Source organism: Pavona decussata, unplaced genomic scaffold, assembly GCF_977016875.1.
Source record: "Pavona decussata unplaced genomic scaffold, jaPavDecu1.1 SCAFFOLD_179, whole genome shotgun sequence".
In the NCBI taxonomy this organism is placed as follows: Eukaryota; Metazoa; Cnidaria; class Anthozoa; order Scleractinia; family Agariciidae; genus Pavona; species Pavona decussata.
This window is the reverse complement of record NW_028145589.1, coordinates 1,011,142-1,033,361: the sequence shown is the minus strand read 5'-3', so window position 1 is coordinate 1,033,361 and position 22,220 is coordinate 1,011,142. Positions and strand designations below refer to the sequence as shown.

The 22,220-nt window shown below is 35.5% G+C and overlaps 1 protein-coding gene across 1 annotated transcript; it reads left to right on the top strand.

Annotated features, from left to right (window-relative positions):
- Positions 1-27: 27 nt before the first annotated feature.
- Positions 28-21,069, top strand: LOC146463338 (stromal interaction molecule 1-like). The gene is made up of 11 exons (XM_085084591.1): positions 28-420; positions 4,013-4,125; positions 6,005-6,122; positions 8,009-8,120; positions 10,307-10,419; positions 11,952-12,129; positions 13,754-13,844; positions 14,768-14,854; positions 15,149-15,313; positions 16,246-16,346; positions 17,106-21,069. Exons 1-11 carry the CDS (start codon positions 333-335, stop codon positions 17,914-17,916), a joined length of 1,977 nt encoding a protein of 658 aa, XP_084940717.1. The 5' UTR covers positions 28-332; the 3' UTR covers positions 17,917-21,069.
- Positions 21,070-22,220: the final 1,151 nt, after the last annotated feature.

The window sequence follows — 22,220 nt, the reverse complement described above, 5'->3', positions numbered from 1 at the left end:
GTTATTTTGGAAGGGCTGAGAGGAAGTTCTTGAGATAAAAGTATCTCTGAAAGCTATTTTGTAATTTTCTAAATTCATTACTTTGTCGATGAAAGGTCAATCGCTCAATTTAGAACGAAAACAAAACGTGGAAGCAATTTTCCCGAACATTTCCGAACTAGTACGATAATTGGCGGTTTCATTCCTTCGCATCCGAATGAACCAGTCAACACGAGTCACCAAAACGAGTCAGCACAAGAATATGGTGGACGCAAGTTGACATGGAGCGCAGCCATAGACGCGGCCTTTCGCTCAAAAATACTCGATAGGAAGGCTGATATCATCGGAGAAAGATGGCAATATCTGGATTTTTTTATATTTTATTGGCTGAGCTGATGATAACTGGTACCCCCAGAGAAGGTCGTGGTCAAACGTTGACTGGTAAGCCGCAAAGTTTTGAAAAAAAAAATTGAAAATAAGCTTAAGCTTAATCTCGGGCCGGTGGTTTGCAGTAACCTAAGCTTAACGTTGTCAGACACATACACTTGGGTTTACCCTTGTGCATAAATTCTTCCTCCTTCGATCGGCCGCAACTGCTGTTTGTTAAAATGTTTGCGTATTTTGCCATTATTGGTGAAGCTTATATTTGAAAGTTTACCACGGTTATGGTGCAGTAAAAATATTGTCAATCCATTACAGTGGATTTTTACTACATAACCCTTTATAACAATATGGTATAGATTTTTTGTTTTAACAGTCTCCAAGGCTGTTTTCACGAAGCATAGTTGAAATGTTTTAGTTTCGAAGCACAAGGGAGTCATCAATGTAAATGTGTGACTTGGTGTGTTTTAATTGGACAGGTAATTCTGACTCTGTATTTACTTGACAGGTTTAGTTTTGTTTATTGAAAGCTATATTTTAATTTATTATCGGAGTAGATAAAGCATATCATCAGAGCTTAGGAAGCTAAGATATGTTTGTTTAATGTGACACGATTTGAAAGAATTGTGGAAATTTTTTAAGTAATCTTGCTGGTAAACTTGACTGTAGTTCAGAATTTGCCTTGCAAATCCGTCAGTGTACACAAAAAATTAATTCCCAGCTGTTATCCCGTCGATTTGTTTATTTTGTTTTTACGTCTAATTAGAATTCAAAATTTAACAAAATCAAAATAAAAATGGAAGAAATCTTGTCGTTGCTCAAAACATGGCTTGTTTATACTGTAAGCTTGGTTTTTCTGGTGATAATAAATTATTTAAGATGTTTCATAGCCTGAGCAGGAGTGAAATTGGTTAAAACTGAACTTTGCCTTTTCTGTATAAATTAAATTTGCATTTTTAATTTTACATTAATATTTTGAGAGAGAGGGATGTTTTCATGGTGATGTGCCTGGGAGAGGGGAGGGGAGGGGAGGGAAGGGGAGGTGCACTCCCAGAAATAGCTTTTACTGGGGTGTATTGCTGAACAGAGTATGGACTTTTATAGATTTAAGGACGGTGCCTACTAATACCAAAGTATTTTTGTGCGGCTTATGACTATGCGGGAAAAACAGGTCTTAGCAAGGCCCCACGCATTTTTGAGAGATAATTAAGCAATAATATCTCTAAAAAGTGCCAAAATATAAAGCAATGTATGGGATTTTTTTCCTAAATTGAAGCTTAATTATCTCTGAAAAATGCATGGTTACCCCTAATTTTCCTTTGAGATACCAAAAGCATTTGCTAAGTTCTGCTTTCTCCGTATAGTTTTAAACCCTGCAAAATTATCCCTCTGTTAGTAGGCACCACCCATTGGAAACCCGAGTATCTTGAGATGCGCAGAACGTATGCACAGTAACAATAGTAGGCACCGTCCTCAAAATCATAAATAGGTTATGAGTGTTTTACTTAAAACTGTTGTAGGCAGGTGACCTTTGTTATAGATTCAAAATCACATAAACAAGATGCACAGATCGTGGCAGCTTGCTACGAAAACTAGTTTGTGCCTTTATGGATTTCTAAGCATCTGACAGATGTAGGATGCCGAGGTAGTCTGAGAGTGACCTGGTCTAGATTAATTTTACCATTTCTATGGCTACAGTTTACATTAAACTCAACTGTAGTTGCTCAATGCCTGAGGTCATGGCTGTGTTTTTTGGAAGAATCCAAAATTGAATTTGTGATCATGTGGATTCTTTGCCAGCAAAAAAAAAATGGAAATCTGAAAAAAGGATCATTTATTACAAGAGGAAGCATTGAAGTTTGTGTCATACTCATTTTTTTGTCAGGATGGATGTGTACAGAATCATTACTGGAACTGTACAAAATAAAACTTTCTCAAGCATTCTCCTGAAAGGAATTGCAAATATCAAGTTAATCTGTTCCATAAAATTGCTTCTTTCAGTCAAATCACCCATAAGCGTAAAATTGTTACGCAAATAAAATTGTCATGACTGGTAAATGCTTCAAGAGGCATTTTACAAACAACAAGATGCCTGCTATACTGGCATTACGCGTGATGCTGGGGCTGATTCATTTATTCCAACTGTATGCTTCGCCGATTGATAAAACTATCCTTGCTAATGGAATAGTTTGAGTCACGACGATCGCGTTACGTTATTTACCTTGTGTTACGCGACTCAGACTATTACCGGAAATGTGTGAAATTCCATTACGATAATGTAAGCTTTTCAATGACCTCTTTTTAGTCTCGCGTCGTGGTCTAAGACTGTCAAACAAAGCACGATTCCTTCGCCAGGAACTCACCGATTTCCACCGTTTTAAATGTCGGGTGCTTCTTAAAAGTTATTCTTTCGATTCACCGCTTCAAAATGGTGAAATTTCCGTTTGAAAACGGCACACTTGAGTCCAGAACATGTTAACAATATGGCGCGACAATTTAATCCGTCCTTAATAAATATATCAAATGATGCGTTGACGGCACACCGGTAGGGTTGAGTGGGGCCCCTCCCTCGCGATTAAAGCGACAAGAATGGATGTTGATTGGCCTGCTGTTGTTGAAGACAATCAGAACATTACATCCCGAGTAGGAGAGGGGAGAGTTTAATGAATAAATTAATGTACCGATTTGTGACTACGAGGAAGAAAAAAAAAAAAAAAAGAAATCGACCCGTTTTTAGACACGGTATGCCCCTTCAGGGCATCCCGCGTAAAAATAAGGTACGACAATGAAAGCTTGGCTATTTTAAAGTTTTGTTTTCATAATACCAATGTTTTTTAGTGAAGACAAATTTGCAATGAACACCCCTTATCAGATAAAAGGTTTTTCAAATCGTTTCCTAAAATATTGCTCAGACCATGATTCTTGAGGGGAGGTGTGGGGGCAGATTCTGCCTGCAGCGACTTTGAACCTGAATAACATTTTTAATATTATTTTGAGCAAATGCCCTGAAACTTTAGGGCATTTTCACAAATTTATCTGGGAAGAATGTGTGGTGGTCGGTGAGTGTTGATTGACTTTGATGTTACCATGGCAACCAATTTTTGACAGGCAGTTTTTTCAGAAAACAGAAAATTCCTTTTTAAAATGAATAAAAATCACTTTTCTTCCTGTGACTTTTATGTTTTTAGTTCATGTTAGTGTTCCTTTATTAGTTTTGATTACTTTACACTCCGCAATTTTGGTGCTTTCCTGAAGCTTTGGGGAAATCCAAGATGGCTGCCATTTGGCAATTATGACCTAATAAACATGCCATATGACGTCATCACTTCGCATTGCGGACTTCAAAGGAAACATCTTTGGATGTAGTATCTATCATCCAAGTCTCACTGTCATAGCTTTTATACTTGCAAAGTTATGAAGGGAACAGATTCATGCCCCCCCCCCCCCTTCCCACCCCTGGCCAAAAGAAAGCTTGGTCCGGATATGATTCATTTTGACCTGATAAATTCACTTGAAATGTGTACTCTATGGGTTCATATTTTTGAATTTTTGTTAAAAATCCTTTTTCGATTAAAAAATCTGAGTTTGGACTACTCGGCCCCCAACAAAAAGCCCCCACACCCTTGTCTTAGTTTTCTGATTTGTTTTCTAGGTCAAGTAAATTTGTCTGAAAGTGAGAAGTTGAACTTTGATGCAGTCACCAAAATACATTCGCACTTGGACGATGACGCGAATGGCAAAGTTGACCTGAGTGAATCAAATGAGGTTAGAATATAGTGTGTAAAAAATTTGTGTAGTTTTTAAAATAAATTGAGATATTTATGGGTAAACTAAGAAAACCATCAACACCCTTTATATTTTTGTTATTCTATGTTTGACCAATCACATGTCAGTTCTTTTAACTGTATAAACTACACAGGTTTATCAGTAGTCACAGAACAAGCTTGGTTCTTATTAATTTTTATGTCATCATATTGCAGATCACTTGAATTTAAATTAATAACAGAACCATTATTTCCTTATTAAAAACCTCATATACTCCATGTGATCAAAAACTAGGTTTGTAACAGTTCCAGCAAATAAATCTTTTGAATAAGTTGAAGTGACAGTTTGTCATGCTTTTACTCTGGTCACTTATTTCAGTGTCAGAATAAAAAGATAACAACTTGTCCATTTGCTGTCATTTCTGGGAAGACAACTGATTGTCTTGTTGAAGCTGGCTTCATCCTCTAAAATTGCTGGTGAATTAGTTCTCAAATAATGAAATTTAAATTGATTGAAGGTAAGATAGAGGATGTGTTTTGACATCAAAGGAAAACTTAGCTAGTAATTGAAAAAAGCCCGCATAGCAAGTACACATTTCCGTGCAATTTTGTTGATCACCAGTCCAACAAAAACTGATTGAAGGAGGGGAGGGGACGCTTGGAACAACTTTCAGAAAATGCTTACAAGTCTACAAATCTCACAATTTTGAGAAACACCTCCTCAATGTGAGAGCTTTTCACTAAAGTGGATACAACAAAGCAGCCAGATTTGCATTGTTCTCTTTACGAGAACATCCACTCTTGCATTTGCTTGTTTGGGGTTACATGGAAATTGTTATGCCATCCCAGGCATGTGGAAATTATGAGTATTAATCAAGTGGAGTAAAAATCTCGTCTGTGTGACTCTTCTCTCATGAACTTCTAAGAATAGTACCTCGGTCTAATTATTGTCCGTCTCTTTAAATCCAGAGGGGCAAGTTAAGTCTCTTTTTCTTGCCAACCAATGATGGTAATTTAGGAGTGCAAAAGTCTCCTAGCTGATAAAAATCCCCACTGCTCTAGCAAAGCTTGGAGACCCAAAGCTCATCAAATATGCCAGATCCTGTTAGTAATTAAACTTCAAAACCTTTAGTTAGAACTTTTTATGTGGCTGTCAAGCTTCGCAACAGGCCATTGTGAACATTTCAAGACTTTTGGTCATGCTTTTTTTGAAGGGCAGTTTGTTGATCCCTTCAGTATGGCAGTTTATCTGAGTCATACTCAAATGAAATCCTCTGCCCTGACTAGTGGTAATGTCAATCAAAGTTACTGTGTCATGCCAATCAGAAACCTGGTACAATTAGGCAAACAGGTTTTTCAAAGTCATGGTGTTCATAGGAAAGAATTTCATCTCTCCCCTCACCTCTCCCCTTTTTCCTCTCATTTTTTACTCTCATCCTAACTTTTGTTCAGTCAAAAACTGAAAAACGCAGAAAACCCCTGGTTACAGAAATGCTTGCTGCACAGGCTACAACCAAAATCATTTCAATTTTGTGAATTTTGGAAACACATGTATTCATTTTCATTTGCTGCAAGTGCAACTTTTTTGCCATTTTTTACCTGTAAAATAAAATAAAGTGTTTGTGGTACAGCTGAGGTTGCACGACAATGGTAATTCTGGTTTTTTGGACAAGAATTAATTAAGATGATAGAGATGTACATCAGAAATTCCAAGAGTGGACCAAACATGTTTTTGAGTGTTCAGTAAATTAATATTAATATTGCCTTTAGTTGATTTTTTTCTAAGCTGATAACTGGGCAATATGTACTGTTAGTAGTGTCCACGCCAATGATGTTAAAATTACATACTTGTTTTTTCTTTCAATTTTATTGAATTACAGTTTATGCGTGATGAATTACAAGTTACTGATGAAGACCGACATTCACATTTTCATCATCATGGTAATGATGACCTTATCTCTGTGGACGAACTTTGGCAAAGCTGGGTTCAAAGCGAAGGTCAGAATTATAGTTTGCAGTTTCTCTATTTATAAGTGTTTTATTGTTTAGATATAAACGTTCCCCTTACAATATACACTAGACAAGTTGACTTTGGAGACCTTTAAATTCATTTTTTTAGTCTCAGTTTTACAGGACCTTCCTTAGATTGGGAGAACTTGACGTCATACCTGGGTTTTAATTCTTTTGTAATAATTGTCAAAATGTTTTTTTCTTTATTAATAATACTTTAAAAATAAAAATTATACCGTATTATATTGAAGGCCTTAAAATATTTGATCAAGTCCGTAGTGGCAATAATACAGATGATCCTGCAAATTATTTTTTTATTGATCACAGTTCACCTTCTTGTCTATATTTATGCTTTCTGCTGAGACTGTTGTTGGAGATACTTACTTTAGATACTTGGATTAATAATATCTCCCTTAATGTTTGTAACTTGTGCTAGTGATGGGAGGAGTAGTGGTCAGTTTACAGTATACAAAGATAAGCTGGGGCAACCAGCTGTTTGACTGCCAGCATGACAGTTAAGGTGGCCGAATACAGTTTTTAAGTGTACAGGTGTTAGAAGGCGTTATTTGGAAACTATGTACTTCTGGACGCCCAAAATTGGTATGGTGTAAGACTAACTAAGAAAGAATGTATTTTCATACATCTTGTTGAACTAAGTACCGTTTCCATGGCAACGCAGCAAACTATTAAACGTCCATAAATAGTAGGTTTCCTTTATTTTTAGAAAATGTACTCATTAGATTTTTTCCATTTTTTGTATTCAGGAAAGCTCACAAAACGCTGACACGGTTGCACTATTTTCAAGTAATTTTAACAGAGAGATCTCCTGTAAATATTGATTTTGCATTTTAATGTTTTGTGAAGATACCCTCTGTTAGATTTTGGTTTCTCTTTGTAGGCGACTTATGCTTTTAGGGAACTATTTTCATGCCAAATTTCACGAAATTCTAATGAGCGGTTCCTTAGAAAACAGTTCATTTCCACGAAAACAACCAGTCGCAATTTTTTGGTCAAATGCGCATGCGTGGCTTTAATTGAGTTTCATGGCAAAGATGAAAAGCATGCACAAGGTCTTGGGGATTTAGTTTTTGCTCGGAAAGAAAAGAAAAAGAGTCCAGAAACGAGAAACTTAGTTATTTAGAATCAAAACTTAACTTTATTATCCATTTCATGTGAAATTGAGGGATCACTTTATCGACCACCGTATTTGCGTAGCACAACCCTAGTGCGCGCTTAATAGCATCACTAGCAGAATCTGTAAAGCGCGCGCAAACTGTGTTCGGCCACCTTAATACTTTAAAACTAGCATGTGACAAAGAGTAACTATTATTATAATAAGTAAGTAAGTAAGTAAAACCTTTATTAAAGTGTGGATGTATTTAGGCTAGGTAGACTAATTGGGGACACTAATAAAATATTGTACTAGTAAAAGTTAGATATTTACAAGAAAGTGATTAAAATTAACGAATAATATTAGCTAATACATGTAGATTGCATGTGCCTGTGATGTCAAGTACATCTAGTGTAACATGAACAAGATGCACAATCAAACGGCAAGCATGAAACTTGAAGCAATTACAGTGGAACCTCTCCTTACGGACACCTCTTTAATACGGACACCTCTATAATGTGGACACTTATCCCTGTCCCTTTGGTGTCCGTAATAAAGAGGTTTGACTGTATGCAACTTATAGAATACTTAAGGCAGATTGATTGTTTAAGCATCTTGTTGCTAATGCGTCCCAGCCTAAGGAACAGACTATTTCAGATGAACTGGAACATTATAGTCATAGTTGACTGACTACAACTAACCATTACTGTGCTCACGATCCTGTAATTAATTTTGGCAGTTCATTTCACATCTTGACTTGCAGTTCACAAGTGGACCAGCAAAGACGTTGTTGACTGGTTGATAAATTCTGTCCGTCTTCCACAATATGCTGAAGTCTTTAGCAACTCAGCTATCAATGGATCAGTTATACCACGGTAAAAGAAATTTACAGAAAAACTTTGTTTAAAAAAATAATTTTATGTTATTTTTTTATCCCTGTGGGTCAACCGTTGTTAAAAACTGATAGCTTCATGTGATTCCTGGTGATTTTATTACAATAGGAAGCATTGAAGTTTGTGTCATACTCCAGTTTTTGTCTCCGTACCAAAAATGCTGCACACATTGGCTGCACATAAAATTAGAAATTATTTGACATCAGTTGAGGAATGGGACATTTTCACCATGGCATCATTTTACTACATCTACCAGAATCCTTCTGGTTTTTGTTTTCTCGTGCTAATTAGAGCTATCGTTCTTTGCTGTCCACTGGGATTACAAAATTTGAATTTGAAAAGGAAAACTAAATGAATTCTGGTAGTTGATAAAATGTCGCCATTACGAAAATGGCCTATTAGATGAGAAAAATGTTAATAACATTAGCATTTCAATATTATTTTTTAGTAGCTCTCTGGTACTTGTTTCTATCCAATAACGATAATTTATGTAATTGGTACTGAGGAGGTCTTCTGTTGATATTTTGACAACTCTGACTTGCTTGTCTGGGTGGAAGTTAATATGGCAGAGAATTTTTCCTTTTCAGTATTAATTCTTCTTTTAAAAAGTAGTCAGAGCTACTTGGCGAAGTGTCACAAAAAAAATTGAATTTATGATATTGTTGGATTTCATGATGTACCAGTATTTGGAAAAAGTACTTCTCGTAACTGTAGGAAACATCTACTCACCAAAAATGAACTCCATGTTGCAGCTCTTGGCTAAGATATGGGCACTTTTAGTTCCTTCAGCTTAGAACTGGCGCAAAATAATATTGGAGAGTTTTTTTGTACATGAATGTATATGGAAAAATTAGAGCTGAAAAGAGCCCATATTTCAGCTACTAATATTGCAGTAGGGGTTCATGTTGAATGGTCTGACTTGTATTTTATTTATATGCTTTTTCCAAACACCATGAAATTACACAATTTAACAAAATATGTGTTGTTGCATTAATTTTAATTACTGGATTTTTTCAGTATTTTTATTTGATAATGACAAACACCCCAGCAGTGAGTATATGAAGAACAAAATAATGAATGTTAAATTAAATGTTTTTGATGCTTATTAAATATGAATGATTGATGCTTTAATGAATAATGGCTGTATTTTAGCTTGGTCAGGCAAAACTTATTTCACTTGTCATAATAACTTTTGTCTAAAGCATCCGCTACAAACAAAAAAAAAATAATATTATTTAGTATTTCCAGAGTAAATTTCTCAATTTATTGCATTACTGTTAAAACTTTTCAATAATATTTTGTATTAATATGACATATTCCGCAATTATTGTGTGTTCCATTTGTTTACACTTCTGACTGATTCATGGCATGACATGCAAGCTACAAAAAACTGACTTCTACATTGTATCAGTCTACTCCATGTTTTACCTTTAAAAAATTAATATTAATAAAAGGAGATACACTGTATTCATTAATTTTCTTTCTCAATTTTCTTAAACTGAACTATAACTGAAAGGATCCATAGTTTTTGTCGATAATTTGTTCTACTGTAAGTAACTGTAAGTAGCTGAGTGTCTCTACTGTAAAAAGCTTTTGATGTTAAACAATATAATTAGCTTCGAACTTTTCTCAGTATTATTCAGTTACAACTGAGTTCTATCCATCTGGATATGGAACAAATGGGAACAAAAATTGCATGTTTAATGATCAAAAAACTTCTTCAACAGGTGGCTTCACTGTTAAAAATTGGTTGAATTCTCAAATCTCCCTACACCTTCAGTTGACACCTTGTCAATATGAGCAAGTTTTGAGACACCTAAGGATTAAGTTTCAAAGCATTGTATCCTTTAGCCAGCAAAAATAGTTGAATCCTTCACCTTTTCCTAAATACATTTGAGACGTATAATGATTTCTTCTTCCAAGAAACTTCTTAGTGTGTATACCTTTAGTTAATATTTCTGACAGTAGTTTTATTTATTATAAATTGTATTTCTTTATTTTATGGTAATTGTTCCCCATGTGATATGCAATAATTTGTAATTTTAATGCATAATTAAGCTACAAAGTTACACATTTAGTGAAGCTATATTCCATATTTGGGGTAGTTTTGGCTTGTGTGTTTTGTAATAAATTAGCAGAATTGTCAAACACTCATTTGTGATGTGCAGGCTGGCTATTGAGGAGAATGGTTTGCTGCAGAACGAACTGGGAATTAAGGATCCAAAACATCGCAAGAAGATAGGTTTACGAGCAATGGACATTGTTCTCTTTGGACCACCAAGTAAGCAAGTCTTCTAACTTGGTCTGCCTTAAAGCTGCTGCAATTTTCTAAAATGCTTTTATTTGTTTCCTTTATAAATCTGCAAATGAAATTATGTCATATTTATCAGACAACGTTTTTTAATCCCTGGGTTCTTTGGCATACAAAATGCTTGCTATTTGAAAGTAAACTGTGGAAATTTTGTTGAAAAGGTTTGATCGTGAAAATGGTTTAAGTATTATAATAGTTGTGTTGGTAGGTGTTTAAAGGGTGTGGTTTTGTGATGTTCTTTTCTCAAAAAAATATCTAATCTATGACTCTTCACCCCTTAGTTACTATTTTAAAAATATGGTTCTTTTTGGGATGTTATTTCCTTGTGATGTCCTTTTTACAATCTTCAGATTCCTTTTTCTGTAAAGCGCTTTATAGAATGTTCTGTTGCAAATAGTATCTGGAAACAAGCCAGTTTATGTTCATCAATCTTTAATTTAAATTCTACAGGTAGTATAGTTTCATAGTGTATTTGTTATGTAATGCAAGACTAGGATCAAGGATGTAAGGAGTTCTTGTGAATGTATGTGAACTACCAAAAAAATTCATAACGTTATATTAAAATTTAACTTAATATGTTGCCTACTGTGATGTTTCAGTTTATTGCCTGGGATGCTAATTTACTTTTGGTAACTTAGTAAGGGATGATGGTTATTGCAGAGGCATGCTTTATTATTAGGGATGGTGTGCTTATTTTTTGTTAACATAACATCAGAATAATTGGAATTACAATAACAGAAACTGTAACTCTTACTAACAAAATTAATGAAGGATTCAGAGTATAACTGTCGTACATCAAATTTTTTGCCACATTTTTCAGTTCACTCAAAATTAAAGTGCCTGAATTTCCTCATGTAGCCTTCAATTTAGTCAGAGAACATCACTCTTTTTTTTTCACTCCAAAGCATCTGCTGAAATTACACTTGTCTTCTTTCTTTGCTTTTCTTTCACTGACTCGATATTTTGACCTCGCTTTTCTCCGTAACTTAGCATAAACCAACAAAAAAATATAGATTGATGTTCTCTGACTAAATTAAAGGCCAGTCATGCAACTACATGTATCAGGCATTTTTTTAGTAAAATGAAAAATTGGCCAAAACTTTGACATAACACAGTTATGTTCTCATCCCTCCAATTGGTTAACCTGTCATCATTCACCAAAGAGAAAAACATGTAATCACCCCACAAGTGTGCTATAAATTTTGATACGTATGTTTCTTTGTTGTCCTTGGCCAAATAACATAATGAAATGACTAAATTCAAGGTTTTGTGGAAGATGTGAGCACACAACAGATTTTTCATTCACTGTCTTAACTTGAAAACCACTCCTGCTGACTCTGTTCCTGAACAGTTTGCCAGCATTGTACAAGTTGAACAAGATGAAATAATTGCAAACTAAAGCAAACTTACTTTGTTAAGTGACATTTTGTTGGCATCGCCATCATGGTTACTTAAAGTCAACCCTAGTAACACTGTGGATCATCTTTCCTTTCCTTTGTCAGTTTCAGGTCATAGCCTCTTGAAGGATGTTGTTGTAGCATTTTCTGTCATAGTTGCAACTGTTGGCTGCTGGGTGGCTGTGCTACAGAAACGCAAAGCAAAAGAGCAAATGGAACGTATGATGATAGACATGAAAACACTGCAACAAGCTGAGGATGGTCTTCAGGAATTACAAATAAGGTTCATGCATTTCTAGTTTCATTATATTGCTCAACCCCATGCAGTTTGCAACTGATTTAATAATAACAAAATTATATTTATTAAATCTTTTGACAAGCCAAAGAGGGGGGGGGGGGGGGCTTCACCGTTCTACCGTAATTTCAACAGTTCTTTACGGTTCAACGAAAAGAAAAAAACTGTAATCAGCGTTCAATTCACTAAGTATTCAATATTTATAGTCCATGTAAAAAGTGGGAGAGCGGGAGATGAGGCAAAAATGCATAAGTCTCCCGCTTAAAGCGGGAGAGTTGGCATCACTGAAAGAGTGTCAAGAGTCCCGGCATAGTAAATCGAACCCAATCGAACTAAATTTCAATCGAACTCAATCGAACATAATCCGTGGATTGAGTTCAATTGAGTTCGGCAATCGAACAAAATCGAACTCACCGAAAAGAAAAAAAACCATTTGAACCAAATCGAACGTTCAATTTTCGAATTCGTGATTTGTGTAAAACAGGAAAACATTGAAAATTCCTAACCATCTTGGAAGCTCGAGTTACTTTAGTCAGTAGTGTAGCACACATGTTTTTCGTAAACGAAGAAAATACGCAGAAATGGCTGCAGATGCGCTGTGGATTGTAAGCTTCAAATGTGTGGTAAAAAGGCTACCAGGAATGCCGCTTTGACGTCAAGGATGGCAAAGTTTTTTAGTAATTTGCTTGTACTTTTGCAATTTTGGAATACGCCCGCGGGAATAATGATAGCTTTGTTCTATTCTGTTCCGTTTTCTTAACTGCCGTGGACAGTTTATAAATGGGGCTTCTGTTATTGAATAAATTGTAACAAAGCACAAGAAAAACCTGCTTTGATGGGCTTGCTTTGGGCTTACTTTGTTTTGGTTTACCAGAGCCAATCGAACTCAAGCAATTAAATTGTGTTCGATCGAGTTCGGTTTCCGAACTCAATCAAACACAATCAGATGGATTTAGTTCGATTGAGTTCGATTTGTTCGATTGAATTCGATTTGTTCGCAAATCGAACTCACTGAAAGTCTGGTGTTCGATTTCGTTCGATTGCCGAACTCAATCGAACTCAATCCACGGATTGAGTTCGATTTACTATCCCGGGCAAGAGTGTCTGCAAAGGAGGCTAAAGAAAACCTTGAACAGTAAATAAAGTTATTTAAGCCTGGAATGTTGATTGTTGTATGACCAAATATTAGAAGCTACTAGATCAAACAGCACAGAAAAGTTAAGCAACAAAAATAATACAACAACAACACTAGCCTTTATTACCCTTTTTTTACAAGTATTAACATTAAAACAAATTAAAACAGCTTTAAGAAAGAAAAGCAAGATTACTGGCAAACCGAAATAACCATTGGGTTAAAAATGCCAGGTTGCCAGTAAACAAATTATTTAATATGCTGGTTGTGGTTGGACGCACACACACACACAAACAGGAGAAAAAAAGTAAGTTTACAAATATGAGAAAAGATCAAACTGTTGCAGCCTGCAGTCTATTCATCTTGTATCCCATTCTTTGAATTTGTGAATTATACAGCCAATAAACATCTCAGAGATAATTAGAATTTCAGTTTTCTGTTATACTGTTAATGGCATAACATTATTGCCTGCTATTTTAGATTGGCCAAAGCAGAAGATGATCATCAGATGGCCATTGCAGAGAAACTTGATTTAGAAGCAAGACTGAATGAAGAACTGCAAATGACCAAGGTGTTGTACTTTGATTTGCTTTTAGCCACGTCACCTGAATCAAGTCAATATGCTGTGTTTTTGGATTAACTGTTATTATTGATTAATAAAAATAAAATGTTAAATAGAGCACTCACTCACGGTGGGTGAGTTTCTTCCAATCACTGTGCTGCTCCATATAATATTGGGCACAGCTTTCCATGGTAGTTGGGTATCCTGTTCTATGTGATCAATATACGCTAGTTAGTATTTTGGTAGTGTTTGTTAATTAACTGAATTAATTTTATTCTTTTACATTTGTACAATTTTATTATTTTACATTTGTACACCTGTACACGTTTTAACAAACACTTAGGAGCTCCTTGGTGTCATGTGTATAAATAAAGTATTATTATTATTATTATTATTATTATTATACACTATCACTGGGTGACCAACCTTCTCCTGTATATATGTTTATATATAAGGCTGCTCAGATCCAAGTTGATGAAACCATCCATGCCAAGACTACCTGTTTCTGGCATGGTTGACCTTCCTCTCACCATCTCGACTCTGTTTTGTAGCGTCATTGTGCAGAAGCTTCCCCTGTGTAGTGTGTCCCAAAACAGCAGCTGTTACAGTGCCACGCACCTTACTGTGTCCACCCAACAAATTTTTTTTACAAGTTAGCCAATCAGAATATCATCCTCCTTGTTCATAAAATACAACACAACATGTATTGAAAACATGTCGTTTTGTATTTTATGGACAAGGAAAATGATATTCTGATTGGCTAACTTGTAAAAAAAAGTGTGTTGGGTGGCCATGGTAAGGTGCGTTGTACTGTAATATTATGTCACCTTGTGTTGATTGTATGGAATTATTGTCAATTCAATATTAATGTTTTATCAATTTGGGTTATGAAGACATATCTCTTACATTTTTTTGCATGTTTCTCTTCATAGAGTGAAGCACAGCAGCTGTCAGAGGACCGCACAGGAACAGAGGAGCAAATGCAAAAACTCAAGCTTGCAGAAGAGGAGCTGGCCCAGGTATAAAATTAATGTAGCTGTTTATTTATGAATTTTAATAAACACCCCTGCTTCAAATAGGTATCACATCAAAGAGTAAAACAATTTAACATGTGCCACCACACTTTTTGAATACAGTATTTTGCAGAAGAGGTAGTATTTTCGTTGTTTCTCAAATACTGAACCCAGATATCCCATGCACAAGGTACTAACCGACAATGAATATTAAACCTCTGGTTGTACGTTTAAGAAAAACTGTGATGAAATTTCTGTAATGTATTGTTTACACCAGTTGTTGTTTTTGACTATTTTTAGGTTCGCCGAGCACTTAAGAAAGCAGAGAAAGAACTTGAATACCAGTCCTGGAAGGCACCGTCTGTTTTGAAACAATGGCTGCAGATAACGTTTGATAAAGAAACTAAACACTTCCAACAGAAAAGAGTTGTTGCACTGAAACAGATGAAGGAGGCAAAAGAGGCTGTGAGTTTACAACTACACTGCACTTTATAATGACCAGAAATTTTCACATCTGATTTTGCAAGATTTTTTTCTATTTTAGATGCGAGTTTGACCAAAAATGCTAGAGAATTCTCTTAAATACATAACCCTTCCAAGCATGTGAAGCTGATTTACATGGGGATTAAAGTTTTTTTCTTTCAGTTTTTAATAGCAAAGTAACCAGAAATTAAACTGAGTGGTCAGTCTGGAAAGACATATTACATTGTTGTTCCCTACAGAATTACTGTAAAAGTTCAAAAAAATAATGTGGGTATTTTGGAAGATTAAATAATTTAGAAGTTTTCCAGATGCCCATCTCATTAAAAGTTTAATGCTTTGCTGTACTTTCTCTGCGATTAAATATTGTATCCATCCAGCCACCAAATTTTATCAAGTCAAAGGACATGACAAAATTCTCCACATTTCAGGGAGTATTCTGCAGCTTGTCCCAGGGTGTTCACTGTCATCCTCCTTTTTGAATATCACTAAGACCTTCGAGACAAGTTTGCAAGAATCTACTTTACATAATAGTACTGTAGTGTCAATAGGTTGATGCATCAAATTTTTGGTCAGAGGGTCTTTGGTTTGAGGCTGGGTTCGTCTCTTCATTGTCATGATTTTCCTGAAAATATTATAAAGCCACTACTCTACATTCACTCTCTACCCAGCTGTATAAAAATGCAAAGGGTAATGCTGAAATTATTTCGGACTAGTGGGTACTGTGCTCTTTTTTTTTTTTTGGAGAGGGGGGGGGGGATTTCCTGATAAAAGAAACCAAATGAAACAAAATGTTAAATAATCTCTACCACTGTAATATGGACAGCTCTATGGTACAGACAGTCGTGTGTTAATTAAAAGAGGTTTGAGTGTTGCTGCTAATTTAAAATAGTAACATTAAATAATTGTGTTATTAGTGTGAGAGAATAAAGAAGAAGCGCACTAGTTTGATTGGTTCCCTTCGCCTCGCCCATGATCTGTCTATTGATGAAGTTGACCAGAAGATTCTTAGTGCAAGGTCTGTATTATCTCGTAATATATTACCTTTTAATCACATTATTGTCAGTCTTATACAATCAGTACCATGATATTTTCAACTTAATAATAATAAATTATTTGTTAAAAGTAAATTTCATTAGTCACATACTTCAGTCTTTAATAAGTTTATCTCAAAATCTACACAGTCCTGATGTTAAACAACTTTCATCATGGATGGCATATATCTATCGCTCCCCAGTCAAGATATAATCTTAGGTCCAGGAATGCAACTCTGTTGGTACCAGCCAAAGCGCGGTGGCTACCTACGCTTGGTGACCGAGCCTTTCAGTCGGCTGCTCCGAAACTATGGAACAGAAAAAAAAACATTCAGATCCTCACCTCTTTTAAACAAGCTCTCAAAACATACTTTTAAAACATAGCTTTTAATTGATTTACTTATACATTTTTCTGATAGCTTTTAACCGATTTATTCATTTGATCTTATTGCTGTTATGCGCATATGAAAAAATATTTCTATTGTATATGCGCAATATAAGTTTTATATTTATTATTATTTATTATCTATCCAAAAGAACATTTCTAAGCTTCTGTTAATAATATTTATACCTCATCTTTGAATATGATGTCATTAATACCTTTTCTTTGTGTTGACCTGTCTGCCTTTTTAATTAAAAAATTTGCAAACTGCAGTAGACATGAAGTTCCTTTTTATACTTTAAAAGACCTTGATATTTTTGTGACATGACATGACACAATTCTGAATTTTTTATATCTACAGATCAGCCCTTGCCGATGTCACCAATGAACTTGAGGAACGGCAGCACAGATGGTCTCAAATAGAATCCCTTTGTGGATTTCAGATCATGTCACAAACCTCGTTCGGTATTGGGAAGGGTAATGGCACACGTCCTCGTACTGGATCAGCTATAGCACAAGCTCTTGTTAATGTCGCTAATGTGGCAGGAGTCAGTTCGGGGAGAAAAATCTCTTCCAGTGCAAGTCCTTGGAAAACGATGTCAGACCCAAACACTGTAGCAGAGAGCAAAGAAGATTTGCCTCCAACTTATTCCACTGCGACTGCTAAAATACCTGTGGCTGATGTAAGTGAGAGGGAAGAGTCATCTGTTGACCTAAGTTGTCAAGAACATGGTAGTGTTAACTGTGGCGGTTTGTCAGAGACAGGAGCTACATCAGCTGCTGATGTGGAAACTGGTCACTCAAAGCATAATTTAGACGCTGAAGCCATGCTGAATGGTTTAACAGCGTCACAAAATGCACGCCTGTCTTTAGAACATGTGTTGTTGTCGGGTGTACTCTTACAAGAAGATGAACTAACAACAAATAGCGTCTCATCTGATTCTCCTCCAGGAAAGTCCAAAAAAAGACTAAGCTGGTTTGGAAAGAGGCAGGATTCAACCACAGAAAGCGAGTCCTCATCAGCTGCAGAGAACGAAGAAGAAACCAGAAAGAAGGTCAGGTGGTTGTGGAGATCAGCTGTGCATAAGTCTAAGGCACAGAGAAACACAACAAGTAAATCTGAAAGTGATGTAACAAATGCCACATCACTGGAAAAGTTAAAGTCAGGGTGAGCTTGCTTTTAGTTTCTTGTTGCTTAACAGCAAGCAGTCATTACTGCCAAAAAATTTTCACTTTCAGGCTTGGAATGATGTCCAGCAAAGCCTGCCGAGTGTCTGGCTGTACACGTGCATCTTGGTGACTGCCAAGTACAGTGGCACGACACTGCCTAGGGTTGTCTAAATTCTAGTCACGTGGATGTTTGACATCATGGAATCCACAAAACAAGAAAAGATAAATTACAAAAATTATGTCAGTTGAATATTTATTTTGTTGGTGGGAAGAGGATTTGATGCTTGGGGAAACATTGTTTACTTAGTAATTTCTTTTTCCAACTTAAGTTATGATTGCGTGGTACTCTGGAATAATATTGTTTGAAAGGTGTATATAAATTTTTATTGTCTTGTTGTGAAATAAGACATCAAAAGAGGAGGGAAATTTTTTAGTTATTTACAAATGTTAATTAAATCATATATTTAAAGTGATGAACATTTTTATATTAGTGTACATGGTGTACAGTTACAAACAAAAAAGGTTTATCTACAGGTTAATTTTGAAGTAATATAAACTCACTGTGGTATCACAGATTAGATTATTTGCTTGAAGGTACATTATGCATAATATATACACTAAACCAAGGTAGAGTTTAATATTTTTGGTGTACATTTTGTGATGCTTGTTAGGCACAACATTCAAGGATTTAGGTATCTAGGTAGGGGTCTTACTTGGTAAAAACATCAGCGCTTTACACTCCTCTACCCAATGGCTGTCATGCTGTGTAAGGCAGTTCGTACAGATTGTCTGGATCTGAGCATTGATCCTTTATGCTTCGCCGCAAGCATTTTAGGGTTGCAAAACTCAAACAAACCCCTGCTTTAGGGCTGTAATGATTTATGATTCTAGTTCTATCATTCAACTAGACCTTCAACCTTTTTGTTAATTCTAGTTTATTGTCATTGAGCAATTCCATGGAGACTGTTACCACAACAGACATTTTTGCAGGTTAACTGTTTCATGTTTAATTTGTTTGTTTGTTCATGTGGATGGCCTTAGACAGTCAACTTGCTTTCTCATAATATTTTGTTATTATGTGTGTAAAAATCAAAACAAATTACTTGCCAGGTGACTCTTATGAGTCCAAATACCAGGCCCCTTTTTGTTTTGACTATTTGGACTGACGTTTTTGGAAACAAGGCTGCCGCCTAACACGAGCCCGGTAGCCTGGGGCGCCCGAGAAATTGCTCTGGGCGCCTAAATGTTTGCAGCAGCACCTAACACTTCACATGTTGGGCTCCTAACTTCTCAGGTTTTGGCCTTTTGAGCTCCTTGAAAATTTTCTTAGGCAACAGCCTTGGGCTTAGTTAGTAATATCCTTGGAAAGCCAGGGGCAGAAAGTATATTCATTTGGCTCTTTCTGTCTTCAGCATCAACAACAACTTACAACAACACCTGCAACACAATATAGAAGAGAGAAAAAGGAGATTTTATTACCTACAGTACCAACAATAATAATTATTATGAGTAATATTTTCAATGTGCAGACATGATCAACTGACGTGACACTGTCCCTGGGTTTCTGAGGATACTTGTTGTGACAAGTTTCTACTGTTTGGGTAGTGTAACCTAAGCTTATTGATTATGGAACCTTAGTCCACAATGGGGCCTCAACTTATTCAAATTCTTTGTGAGTGTTATTTTTGCATGAAGTGAGCTAATATTTGGTATTTCAACCGAGCATTGTTTAAAAAAATAATTGACACAAAGTTTGAGGCCCTTGCGGTTGAATTGTATTTTTTTTTTCTCACAAAGAAAAGTTTCATTTATGGTTGTTATGTAAAGTACATGTGCAACTGCATTGTGTTGGGTGCTGCATGTGAATTGAAAATTATTTTAATGGTGTGTTGATCATTGATCTTATTTTTAAATAGTAACTAAATACACAATAAAATCACAACAAATCCAAAAAACTTGTTATAAAAAATGTTATTAAAATAGTTTTGGGAGAAATGAACAAATGTTTATACTGTATTTGCTACTTGCTGTTTTCAGTTTTTTAGTAAAATTTGGTTAAATTTTATCCATCCAACTGTAGTTTTTACTCATCCCCTCCCTCTCTCCCAAATCTTTGAATTTCATTTTTTCGTATCTACTCCCCCCGATAGAAAAAGCGATAGAAAAGGAAGTAAGGTGTACACTTCACATGACATTAACAGGGTTTGTTTTTCCTTGGAGGAAATTTTTTCACTGACTATCGGCTGACCCGCTGACCAGCCCACCTCATAAAAATGAACATTCTCTGAAGTGCTTGTGCTTTTTTCCAGGTTCGGTTTACTAAAATTAGCAATAGTCATATCATCATCTTCCTTTTTTGCTAATGCAGGTTTAATATGCCTCAAATTTTGTTAAATTCTCCCAATCCTGTCAGTTCTTTTTTCATAGTTTTACATGTAACTCTTGAACATCATTAAAAAGCATGGTTATAAATTAGGTATGTTTTATCACTAGAGAGATTAAGAATCCCATTTATAACAAATGGCACATGTAATGTTGAGTGCAAAGACGAAAATTATGTAAATTCTGGTCTTTAATGCTAAACACAAGACTTTTCAGTTTACTGAGGAACTGATGAAGCAGTGAGTGGCAAATGTAGGGCAAACCTGGTCACATTGTCATTTCTGCCATTTGCTATAAATAAAGTTCCAAACCTCTCTTACTAAATAAATATTTCACATGTACTTGTTGAAAGTTTGTGTTTATGGTGATTTTCTTGATTTTGGATGCATTGGTTGACAATTTTCACAAAATATATATGTGATTTAAAGTTGTGGCAACGAACTGTTTAAAATGTATTTTCAGGGAAAATAGTAAAAAAAGCTTAATTACAAACACAAAAATATTTATTAATATTAATTTTAGTAATAAAAGTGGGTTATTTTTATTGACTTCTGTTGGGAAGTTGTGGCAGAGCAATTCCTGGGAAATAAGTGAAGAGTTTAGGAAAGGTGTTTTAAGTAGGAGGAGATTTTTTTACACCTTCTGTAATGTGTAAATTGTATATTTTAATTAGATAACACCTTGGGATGTTAATAATATATTGTTATAGGTGTTTAAATGCTAACACTATTGTCTGGCATCATGGTTTTATTAAAGTTGAGGAAGGTTTTAAATTGTCTGAACTGGTTTGTTTTAGGTCACTCTACTGGTTATTGACTGTATCATGTATAAATTAAAGTACTGACAGTACTCAGTTTTGGTTAAAAAATTTCCTGAGTGTGTGTAGATTCCGAGCTTATAAGATTAAATCGGTTCTAATATGTCACTTTGTGATCTCAAACCAAGAACAGAAAGAGCCTAGGCTTGGCTCCTTCAAAGTGTATTTGACAGAATTTTTTTTTATTTGCTTGATCAAATCTCGATGTGCTTGCCCTATGAAACGAGCTTATGACTGACCGATCAACGAAGCTTGTGTTCCGATAAGCTTAGTGACATCATATGATACGCACCTAATTAGCAAAAATCACGAAACGTTATTAATGCTGTCATGTTGTTCTCATATGAAAAATGAAAAACCAAATTTGTTATCAATTTTTCTTCCCCCTGTTTGAGGTGTATAAAGGTTTGGTACAATACCGTGCTAGACAAGAGACTTAGAGGGATAGTAGGACTGTGACATCAATACAGGAAAGCTAGTCTGCCAACAGGAAGTGAAATTGGACACTTTTATACACCTGAAATGTAGGGAAGAAACATTGATAAGGAATTCTTTTTTTTTTTTTTCGATTTTCATACGAGAACAACATTAACATTTGTCATAAACACTTTAAGGTGGCTTGACACAGTTTTTGCACACGCTCTGTGGTGAGAGCTGATGATGCATGCAAGTGTATGCACTCTCTAGGTCTGAGAAAACAAACAAGGAACCAATAAAGCTATTTTTTCCCCTTTATGTGGATAAAAAGTGCTATTTTTCTCCCTAAAGTTCAGTCTGTCGTTCTTCTCCCTGTTGTAAATGGGATAGGGGTCTCTATGATTAATCTTGATTGATGCGGAAAGTGAAAATTTTGAACAGGTGTTGTGTACTTGTACCCCATCATATAGTCATATTCTGAGCTGAAGTTCCTAAGGTACCCAGAAACAGTCATTTGACCAACCAGACTGGCCTCCAGGAGGATTACTTACTTCTCAGGGAGTTCTTTTTCTTTTTACAATAAAGGTAGGAGATCAGGTCTTACAAGTATCTTGCATGGGGTTTACCAGGCTCATCTTGTTTTACATGCTCTGAGCAGATGAACCTTGTAGTATAGTTTTGTTACGAAGG